General features: G+C 37.3%; 1 protein-coding gene across 1 annotated transcript in view; it reads left to right on the forward strand.

The window, feature by feature from the left end:
* The first annotated feature begins 1,626 nt into the window (after positions 1–1,626).
* itga1 (integrin, alpha 1) overlaps positions 1,627–12,461 on the forward strand; it is a 60,866-nt gene continuing 50,031 nt past the window's right edge. The window contains exon 1 of the mRNA XM_056253246.1: positions 1,627–1,887. Within this exon, the coding sequence (XP_056109221.1) occupies positions 1,845–1,887 (43 nt within the window). The 5' untranslated portion in view covers positions 1,627–1,844. The remainder of the gene's footprint in view (positions 1,888–12,461) is intronic.

Consider the following 12,461-nt stretch of genomic DNA (forward strand, 5'->3'; position numbering starts at 1 on the left):
TCTGGAGGCTGGTCGTGATTGACTAGCAATTACGCTGAGTCCGTACGTGCTGAGAACGCTGCACTACGTTATTTGCGTACAACGCAACTTAAAACGTCACACGCGTAGCCAAATTTTTGGCTTTCGGGCGCACGTACACTTTTAGTAAGGATCCTACGCACAGTTTTATAAACGAGACCCCAGGTTAAACCATGCAGCTAGTGACCAATTTAAACCAGCCAATGACCAGCTTAAACCAACTAATGACTAGTTTAGACTGCCTAATGAATAGTTTAGACCAGCTGTTGACTGACAGCTATCTGAAAATGTTATTATTGAAGGAAGAATTCTCCGGAATCCACTCAGTGAGCAATTGATGTTAAAAAGACATCAAATTGATGTCAAAATCAACGTCAAAAAACAGGTCAAATATGCCAATCAAATTGATGTCAAAACCAATCCATGACTTGATGTAAACTGAATGTCAAACATATTGACCTGCATAATACATAATTTCAGTGTGGGTATTAACTTTCTCTTTTCACCTAATTACCACTGGAAGACATTGCCTTTCAAATGACCTTAAAATGATATGCAGTATCTTGATCAAGTCTTGACTAACTTTTGACGTCAAATTGATATCAAGGTGCCCGCTGGTGCTAGTACTTTAGTCTTTGATGAAGAGCGAGGTAATGTATATGAAGCACACTAGTGTCAGAATAACTAATGACTAGTGAGCTTTAATGGGAAGTGTTTGGTATCTAGCACTAATGGCATTGTAGCAACATAATAACAGCATTTCTGAGTACAGAAATGACTAAGCAAGATTGCGAGAACAAGGAACAGACACAACAACGTTTGTGTTTTTTAGCGTAACGACGTTGTCAACGTTGTCAAAAACATCCTCATTCACATGGATCCGCGGAAAAAACTAAAAACGCTGTCCCCAGTGGTTGGCGATGTCTCTTTGTAAAGAAACACTATAGACTGAACACATAATAAACATGTGCATGACATCACAGTTTTTGTGATTTTTGTGGTTTACACAGAGACAATAACGGTATAATTTTAAAACACATTCACTTTGAAAGACACTTTCAAAACTATGCCTTGTCAGGCCCCCAAGACATAATTGACGTGTAAATGAACGACAAAAAAGTATTATAAGTTGTTTTGGTTTTAGTTGAAAACAGAGTCAACGGCCCCTAAACAGACCAACCAGCTAATAAACTGGCTAATGACCAGCGAATTATCAGGTTGGATCAGCTACTGACCAGCTTAGACCAGCTAATGGCTAGTTCAGGCTGCCTAATGACTAGTTTAGACCAGCTTAAACCAGATAATAACTATTTTAAACCAGCTAATGACCAGTTTAGACCAGTCAAATATACACAGTTGTAACTATAATAATAAGTATAAATCATTGTTTTTATTATTATTTATTGATATTTTTTAATTGTGTATACGTTTGTAAAAATGCACATAGGTTAGCTATATAATATTACTAATGCATAAAACTTTTTTCATTCAGCTTGAATCTGAATAAGGAAGAATCCTCCCCTCGAATGCCCAGCTAACCCCCCCCCCCCCCCCCCCCCCAACCCCCCCCCCCCCCCACCGTCTGTCACCCCTCATGCTCTCAAATACGCATTGTAAACTCAAACAAGAAGTTAAGACATAAGGTGTGACATCTGTAGACTTGCACTGGGACATTAACTTTGCAGCAGAGGAAATGCCCTCTAGCTCAGCCTGAGAGTAACTGAATCGAGACTTTGCCTCCAGAGAGTCGGTCTGCTGCTCAGTTGAGTGTTTGCGCTTCCAAGGGAAGGAGCCTCGTATCCAGGCTCTGACAGGGAACCGGGAAGATGCTTTCTGGAGTCTATCATTTCACACTTGCGGCGCTTCTGGGTAAGTTTTTCTTTTATTGTGTCCTATTTGGTGTGGTTTCTGTTACATGTGTGGTATTATGTAAAAAAAAAAAACCGAGAGCGAAACTGTGCGCATTATTTATTCGGTGCATCATTCCATATTCTGAGGACCATAGGCTACATACATCATCTATTATTGACGATCTGGCTTAAGGCTATATGCACTTTTCCCTAATGCGGTCTGTTAAGATATTCTGAACATAATTCATTGTTATTTATTTTGTAGACGTAGATAACATTACTTAAACGCTTATTTACGCGGCGTTTTTGCGCTTCACACCACGTCCATGCTTGTACAGTGTGTATAAAATGTTTCCCTCACAATGCAATTACAGTCTCACGTTAAGAGCAAGTGGACATTTCTTTTGGTTACTGACATTTTGATACTGCTTTCATATATTATTATCAAGGTGCACTCTGTAATGTTTTGCTAATTGAAAAAATCACACTAAGAACTATCATTTTTGTGAAAAATAACTGAACTAGACAAGGACTCCAGTTACATCAGTCTTCTAGAATAAGCAGTTGTATTCTGTAAAGCGGGTTTATACCAGCTACCCTGTTGGGATTACATGACCTGCTGCCTTGTGCAATTAAATAAGTTATTAATTATTATATTATAACAACAACATAATTATGTTTAATTTATATGGCACTTTCAGCCAGAGTGTAAACAAACTTCATACATCCAAGTCAATAGGTGTCAGTATCAAGTCCATTCAACTATTGGAATGAATTAAAGCCATCTAAACAAAAAATAAAAACGTACTGAGGGGACCTTTAAATATAAATTTGTCCGTGAAGCTGCATATTGACAACTTTTTAATCACCTTTCATGTAAAATTTAATTAATGTTATTAAATGGCAACTTTTTATGAGGAATAGCAATCAATGTACCCTTACTGTTTAACCAAATGAAGAGAGCTCAGATGTGTCCTTGGGTTCAGAGTCGTAGGAATGCATGTGATGCAGGCGCGTGACGTGGGTTAAGGAATTAAGTTGTGGATGCGGCTGCAGATAGAGGTTCACATTGACTCACATTAGGTGCAGGCTCATCACACCGTTGCTTCATTCATACACTTAACTCTAGTCAAGTTCCTATTGGCTAGCACACTTGGTGGTCCCTACCTGTATAAATATCATTGAATAGTCTTATATGGTACTGTGAAGCATTCAGTAATACACCATGACCTTTTGGTGGTTTTATGTTAGTGTAGGTCTTGTCCTTCACCTGCGCTTAGATCCTGCTAGTTTACAGATCCGTACCCTTGTGGACAACAGGGAAAATCCATGTTTGGCTATGAGAGAGAGTCTCCTCCAGAGACCCAAAGACCCAGATGTGGTTATTGCAGTGGCGACATTTAAGCCGTGTGAATTCCTAATGGAGATGAACGTGCAAGTGTGTTTGGTTTGAGACCAGAATATTCATCTGTTTTCAGTCAGCAGTGTATATGGATGTGTGGGACATCACAGACATACATATCACACACATGTCTAAAAGGTGTGGAACATGGTATAAGAAGCTGTATTGTGTATATAGATTGGGTCATTTCCTTATAAATAATTTTTTCAGAATAGCTTTAGGGCTGTTAAATGCCGAGTCAGAGGAGATGTGAATTTTTTATTATAATTTTTATAATTATCTTGCTTTTGTTTTCTAAATTGGATAAGTACGTAAAATTTAATAAACAAAAAAGCGTAAAACCTTAAATTTTAGATCATGACTTTTCTGTATTATTATGTTGATAAACGGTGCCCACAATGACTTAAATCTCCCTTAAAATTCTAAAATAAATGTTTTCTAATATTTATTACAGTAGACTACTGTGTATATACCTATATTTTACAATTGTACTAATGTTTGTATACTTCACTTATATTACTAATATTTACTATATTGTAGACTAATGCATACATTAAAGTTCATTTTGTGAATGTTGAGATTTTTTTCCATGGATTAGCAGTGTGTCCGGTTTATCTCCAGGCTTTGATAGGAATGCATTCCTTCTGCGTGTGCTTTATGTACAAAATGCCTGCACTGTCTAATTTCATTCTTCCGTGTAACACAAAATAAGATATTTTGAAAAATTTGAAACTTTGTTTTGCACCCCTTTGCCCTTTACTGTAAGGACAAGAACATTTATCAAAATATATTATTTTATGTTTCACAGAATAAAGAAATGAGGGTGAGTAAATGATGGCAGAATTGTATAATTTTTGGATCAACTATCCCTTAACACATCTTCAACACAGACTCATAAACCTTGCTTCACTTCGTCGAGTGATTTGTTTTTTTAGCCAGCGCATCTAATATGACTAACTGTAGATTCATTTCAACCCTTTTCGTCTAATTTAATAATGTGCACCAAAAATAGAGTCATTAGGAGATGAATGGTCAAGTGTAGAGTGAGGCGGGCTGAAGTTAGCCATCTACCACTCCTCTCGCTGGCATTAAGAAGATCTCCACAGTTATAAATCTAGAGCACTTACTGGCAAGGGCTTCAAATCTCCCAGAAGACCTTGCTTTGAACTGTCTTCTTCCATACTTGGAAACTTCGAAATGGCATTCCATTACATGCAGACAAGCCCCAGTCCTCTCAAAGGAAACACTCGGACTCATAATTATAGCAGAAGATGGCTGTTGACAGTAGACATGGTTCATGTACTGTACTGCTCCTGAGAGAAATAATCTCCAGAACTGGCAAATTTGGAATTGATGGTACCCAAAGAAGAGTTCATGAGCCGGATGTCCATGGAAAATATCCCAGTGGCATCAATAAAGTTTGGCAAACCACTTAGTTTTTCTGAGAACTGGCACAGAATGGGCAGTTCAGTTTAAATGATAATAATAGATATAATTATTGCTTTGGTGAGCCTCCAACTTAAACAACTATTCAAACAGCTACTGTGAAAACATTCACATTGAACATGATACATGACTATGCGATCTGGAACGTTTCTTATTAATTGTTGTGATAAGACTCGTTTTCCTGCTATTATGACATGATCACAGGAAGTATTCCGAGTTTGTTCCAGGGTATTTTAAACATTTTTGCTTGCTGGGAAAAGTGCTCCTGTCATCTGCTTTGTGCCAGTAGTCTGTCAAGAGCTGGAAAAGTACTGGTTGTTTGGGCGAGTGAACCGGAGGCTGGCACATCTCTCTCTGCTGCTCCATTCCTCTGATCCATCATCAGATATGCCAGTGACTGAAGTTTCTAATGCCATCTGCACATACTTAGCTTCTAGAGCTTCAAAACCATCTCCAAATTTGATCTTCAAGTGACTTTGAAAGGAAAATCATGTCTTTCGTTTCTAGTTGTGCAAAAACAAATGCGCTTATAGAATGACATAAGGTTTATACAGTAGATATCTACAATTAGGGGTAGTTCACCAAAAAATATAAAGTCATGAAACTCTAGATGGCACAGTGGGCTGATAGGTCCTTAACTCAATCTGTTTGCAATCACATCATTCTCTATAGGGCACAGCTGATTGGTTCCTGCTGTATCAGTAGCCAATGAGCTGCTCAACCTTCAAGTACTTGGTCAGCATTTGCTGTAGCAGTTGCAGTGTGCTTTCAGAAACCCCCCACCTTCCCCAGCTCCACCTGTATAGATCTGCTACTGGTAATTCATGTATGCTATTGTTAACAACAGCGTGCCATGTGTGTATTAGCAGTAGCAAGTCCCGTACTTGATCTGCAGCAATAACCAACAGCAGCAGAAGCGTAGCAGATCAAACATATCAATATTGTCATATCCATTACCATGCCAAACACTCTAAGAGTTGTCAAGACAAAAATACAAATTGTGTCATAATTTACTCACCCTTATGTCGTTTCAAACCTGTATGACTTTCTTTCAAAACAAATGTATTTTGAAGAATGTTTTATGTGATTTTGTCCGTACAATGAAAGTCAATGGGGTCCACAACAACATTGGACTCCATTGATGTTAATTGTCTGAACAGTTTTTTTTTTTCAACAGAAGAAAGTCCTAATGGTTTGGAACGACATGACATCCTCACCCTGGTGCACTAGAACTGAACTTTTGTTATGAATATTGCATTTGACTTCAGAGCTTATTTTTACTCAGTTTCTTATCTAACTGTTTCTTGCATGTCTGAAACACACCCCTGTGATCTCATACACTTACTTTAACTTCAAAAAAGATACATAGGAAGTAACACTTCTGAGACCGGAAGACTATTATTGTTAGCGTTTAAAGATCCTTGCACCACTTTGTAAGAACTATGAAGGGAAACTTGCAGAAGATCTCATTTTCCTGTCCTGCGTTCTGCTAGTGCAAAATGTATTCACAGTTTTTTTTTTTCCTCAATTGCTTAGACACATTTTATTGAAACCTATATAGTTTCTCAAAACTGTAACCACAAAATCAAAAGTACAAACTCGAAATGTTTTTGGAAAAAATCAGACAGTTTAAAAGTTAGTTAACTTAATTTAAGTCAGACTCTGCCTTCATAAACATCATAAAAGAACACTCGTTACACGCTGTCAGATTTAATAAAAATAATATGACTATGGCCTCTTGCTACAGCAAATGAGATTTTACAGAGCAGCCTCAAGATATGTTAAGCCTGGCAACATAATACTACCGTAATCTACATAAATTATATTTATGCTAAATAGAAGACTATCAAATTTTAAACAATTCTTTAAAATAGTTTTTAGCTTACATTACTGGGTAAATTAAGCATAATTTAAGGAAAAGTATCTTTGCAACTATCAGTATGTATGTTTGTAACATTTTTTTAAACAAAATACTGTAAATTATATTTCTTAGATATTCAACCATAGTATGAGACAGAGTTTATACGACACATATGCAATTACGTTTATTCTGAATCAGCATATTGTCTCCTGCCAGGAGACAAGAAGTTACTGTTCTGCATCTCTCTTGTTTCTGTCATATACCTTCTAGCTTTCCATAGAAAAGGTCAACTACAGTAGCACAGATCACATCAGACACAAATGTTTGGGTGTTACATACCAGGAGGGAGCCAGGCGGTTAGAGGGCTGGGCGTGAGAAGGAAGAGGGATTTGTGATGTCAGATTTGTGATGCCGTTTCAGAAGCGCTTGTTCTTATCTTTTTAAAGCGGCATTCCTCAAAATGAGTACTGTAGTAATGAAACATTACCCTGTTCTCCCATTAAATGTTCAACATAACCAGCCAGACATTTTGAAGCATCTTAAAAACATAACCCCAGGGACACAACCTGGTGCCCTCTCTCTCAAAGGCCATAAACCTCACAGTCACAGCACAAAAATAATGAGAGGGAACTGATTCTATACAGGTGCTATTTCACCCATGTGTCGCTGTTTATGAGCTGGCTGGGAAACTGTGAACATCATAGTATACGAGTATCAGATTCAGGACAGTCGACAGAACTGTCAAATTCCATGCTGGGTGTTTTTGCTGTCACCACGACTTACATGTTTTTATGCAAATGTAAACTTTTGTTTTTCTGTTATGTTATGGACACCATTATTTAATGATTGATTTTTTTTTGTTTGTTTTTTCAATGTAAATGTAACCAGGGAAACATTATTTAGCTGATATAGTGTGTGGGATTTTTCAGCGTCTCTTTCTGCAGGGTAGTTCGTTATGCCAGTAGGTGGCGACAAGTTACTATAAGTGAGTCATTGAATCATTCATTTAACCGATTCGTTAAAAACTGCTGATTCATTCAGGGAGGAAACAAGTGGTTGGCTGCATCCCAATGCGCATACAATAAAAAACAGTAATTAATAGAATTCATAAAACAGTTTGTGAAAAGTAAATGACCTATTACTTCCGGAGAAATTCTGAAGTGCGTATGATAGACACTTTACTATCCTATGAGGCCACGGGAGAAGAGATGACAGTGACAACATTCATACCTACACACCTTTATACTACATAGAATATATTTTTTTAATGTTCATGAAGGAATGACTTTTATTAATTATATAAAAGAAGTACATACTTCAAAGCAATGTGATTTCAGATGCAGTTTTTAAGAATAATTCATTTATTGAATCATTCATTCAACCAGTTTGTTCAAAACCACTGATTCATTCTGTATTAATTCACTACTGTGTCACGCTTTCGCTAAAGCTGCTGTTTGGATGTTTTTGTTTTTGTTGGCAGGCAAAGTAACTCTTAATATTGTGTCTAAACTATACTTTCCCTAATAATTCACGTGTATTTCCCCTTTAAATAACGTGACAACATTTTTGTTTATACCTTTATATATATATATATATGTATTTATTTGTATATAAAATCTTATAAAGATATGTTACTAAAATAAAATATAGTGGGCTGTATTTATGAGGACAGTGCAAGAGAAAGCTAAACACTGTTCATCTTTATGAGCCTTTTTTATCTGTCATGTGATTGAACTTCACAGGGTGTTTGCGAAGAAAAGGCAAGAATGCCCCTATTATGATCGCATTATCTCCACTTAAGCGCTACAACAAATAGCATATCTCTTCTAGACGCACAAAAGTAAATCTTTCAGCCTATTAATAATGTTGACGTGCTGCACGACAACACAGAGCTCTTGTTTTATCAAGCCTCTAAGGCACACTAAATAGAAACATCATCATTTCTCTTACCATATCAATGTTTTTTTGCTACTGTACCTGTATAATGATATCTGAAATGTGTGCTTATACCATATATTTGCATTTGCTGCCAGTCTATAAAATACTTCCGTTTTTTTCCCATCTCGCCATAATATTTAGCTTGAACTTTGCCCTCTACAGAGACTTCGTCCCCATACTCACATGAATCAAGTACCATCCGGGACAACTAGGCAAGCTTTGAGGTAAACGCCCACTCCAGCTGTGAGACATAAGTCAGTGCATGTACATGATGTAGGACTGCTAATTTCAGCAGCATGTAAAACGGCAGTGTCAGGGAATGTTGGCATTCAGCACAGCTCCAGGAAGTGAACTGGATAATGTCTGCTGCAGTGAATCGAACTCCCCTCCAGCGGGACAGCAGAACAAGCTAACTGTTTCCAGAGCCGCGCTATAGCACATGTGACGGTCTGTGATTAGCCACGGGGGATGTTTCGATTTATTCTCATGCTGCAGATAGACAGACTAACCTTTTCCTTTTGGAAGGAGGGGAGCGCTATTTATTTGACCTGATTTGCAATAATTGCTAAAACTATCTATTTTGTCGCTAATTTTGCTTTCTGATTGGAGGGGATCTCAGAATCTGAATATGTCAATGTCCTGGATAATCAAACACAGAATTTTTTTTTTATGGTCAGAAAATATATTTATATAGCTGTTCAGTCTAGAAAAGAGGGCGCAGGGCAGGCTAATAGGTCCTTTACATGCCATCTGCACGAAATGGACTTCAGAGGCACAAGCTGATTGGCCAGCCTGCAGCCAATGAGATTGCTTCCTCAACATTTAAATTGTCTGGCACATTGTTTGCTGTTAGCTAGCGCTGCAGCGCTCAGAGGTCCTCTGACACCTTCCACCTCCCCCAGCTCCACCTGTCTAGATCTGCTATGGGGTTTACAGTATGTATGTCTATTTATGCAGCAGCAGCATATCTTACATGATCACAGAAGTGTGTCTGTGTATCTATTAGCAGAAGCAAGTCCATATTTGTTTTGCAGCAGCAGCAGTGTAGCAGATATAGGCCACCAAGAGCAAATACATTAACATTGCCATATACAATAAAATGCTAAAACTATTCAGAAAGTTGTCATGATTGAATAAACTAATAAATTAATGCAAATATATTTTTAAATTAGCAATACATTTTATATTTGATACATTTTATGTTAGCAATATATTTGCCCATTATTTGTATATTATATAGGCCTATATATTGTCATATGGGATGTCATAACATCAATAGGTTAGCTTAAATTGTTTCCTGACTGTATGTGATAGTGATTCTCTGGCCATATTTTTTTTTGGTTGATTTGCAGGAAGTGACCCGCTTCGCCCCGTGGTGTGTATTTTTAGTCTCGAAACATTTCTGTGTGATGTTTGAGCAATCCTGGGTTCCTGGCCCATCTGTGCCCCGTGTGGCTGGACTGTGTGGGAACCACAGTTTTCGGGGAGTGTCTGGGTGTGTTTGTGTGTGAGTGTTTGCACAGGGTGGGCGTTTGACAGAGCATGATCAGGGGTCTCTCTCCCTGCTAGTGCGGGGGAAACTGGAATAAAAGCTTCTGTAATCAGCAGGGAGCATTATGTCATTCTGTGGGCGTACTTTTTCATGGCCAATAAAACGCTGGTCCTCCAGAGGACACATCTGAAGGCAGAGTATTCAGGAACAGTATATTGGGCCTGCATGTGTGGTGAATTCACTAAAGAGTTCTGCCACTTTCACATGTGACTTTCAGGCTTATTTACTAATCCCCCGCAATACAACTTAGCAAGGTTCTACATGTGCTTAAATAAAATTATTTTCTTTTTATTAATTAATTGGGTAAAAAAACATTTAATTTTCTGTATTTTATGTTATTCCACCTTTCACCCAATGTTGTCCTTCAAACAATGTGCAAAAAACAAAGATAGTAAATGTATCCATGTAGGCTGATACATTTACAACAGTTTTTTTTTTCCAATCATAGTAACACATTAAAGATGCATTGTGTAATATTTAGGAGGATCTGTTGACAGAAATGCAATATCATATACATAACTATGTTTTCAGTGGTGTTTAAAGGCCTTACTTAATGAACCGTTATGTTTTTATTACCTTAGAATGAGCCATTTCTATCTACATACACCGCGGGTCCGCTTACATTGAAATGCGCAGACAAGTTTCTACAGGAGCCCTAAACGGACAAACGCGTTTCGTCACTATGTTGTTCTTCATGCAAAGAAGTTAGCCAAAGTCAGCGAATAAAACAATGGCAAAATGATAAACAAGTAACAATAATAATCGCAATAACATATCATTTTACTGAATAATTAAGTAAACATAATTTCTTAGTTTATCTTTGTAAAGAAACCTCATTGCTTAACTGGCTACTCTCTGCTGACGACGACATCTTTTCCTGTCAGCCACCGTAACTTCTGTTGGTTGCAATTCGCAACCTCACCACTACATGCCGCTAAAATTACACAGTGCACCTTTAATGTCATATGTTTATCTATTGAATGTACTTTTTTCGACTGTGCTTTAGTTATTGATCTATCAACTATAGCACGAATACCCTCAAACCATCCAGAATACCCTCGAAACCGCATAGCAACACCCTAGCAACTAGCCCGAGTACCACAGAAACCACATAGCAACACCCTATACCACACGAAAAACCCTAGCAACCGCATATGACAATTTGTCTGAGAGACTTAAAACCTTCAAACTTAAAACTACTTCAAATCATTTAAATTTCAAGCTTCTAAAACTGCATCAGCCTGAAAACCTTCAAGCTTTTTAAACTCTCTCTCTCTAAACTATTTCACACTTCAAGCTTTTACAATTAGGCTTTCTCAAGCCAACATCAAAGTTTGTTCACAAACTTTACTCATCTAGTTACTGTTATATTATTACTGTAACTCTATAAAAACGAAGAAATACAAATTACTGTTGTAAATTACAATATTGTCTATTTAAAAAAAAGGATATTCGATAATTTTAGACCTAATAACTATGTTATTTTACACTGAAAGTTACAATGCTAATATTTATGTCTTAAAATTCTTCACCAGGGGTTTACAAACACACGCCTGGGAAACCCTAATTTAAACAAAATATACAATTAATTAATTAATTAATAATTTTGTTTGGACATATTATAATACATACTGCTTATAATATAAATAGTTATTAATGACTTTTTATTATTGTCATTTTAGTGAACTTAATAAACCAAGGAAGTTTATCCTACATTGTGTGCATGTCTATCAGCCCTTTTGGCCAGGAAAGAAAGCGACAGGAGAGCGTGTGCATGAGGACACATTTACTTGATTATCTTGAGATCTGCTTTGTCATGAAGATTATGTGTGAGCCAGACAAGGCCTCGACCCAGGCCTCGTTTCTCAATCACACTGCTCTCCTGCTGCCAGATGGGCTGGTTTAAAAGTCTTATCACAGATCAATCCGACACATTGCCGGCATTGGATGACTAAATCTTACAGCTTTATACAATTAATCACATTTTGGTACTAAACATATGACACATGATCAAACCTGAAAGGAGAAGACAGCGTCATTTAACGTGCTTTGACCTTGTCTGCAATATAAGCTTGGAGCTTTACCACTTTAAAGAGCTTGTAGAGATCAAAAATGTGTTCCCAGTTTTCTTGCCACATCTCCACGGATACCAAGGCATGCGCCATAAACATTTGGGCGTGATGATAATATTGTCATGATGTCACTATGATGTCATTGTGAAGTGTCATCCAGCTATGTTAGTTATAATAGTTTGGCAAAGTTTTCAGAAATGAAAGCATAAAAGGTCAAACTTTGGAAGAATAGAAAGATCAACACATGCCTACGATTCTTTAGTATTGTCTGCATATTGTTTTCGCCCATTTGTGGATGTGTGTAGGCTAAAAAAAAAATGTC

The sequence above is a fragment of the Rhinichthys klamathensis genome, unplaced genomic scaffold (assembly GCF_029890125.1).
Source record: "Rhinichthys klamathensis goyatoka isolate OS25496 unplaced genomic scaffold, OSU_Roscu_1.1 h1tg000104l_1, whole genome shotgun sequence".
Lineage (NCBI taxonomy): Eukaryota > Metazoa > Chordata > Actinopteri > Cypriniformes > Leuciscidae > Rhinichthys > Rhinichthys klamathensis.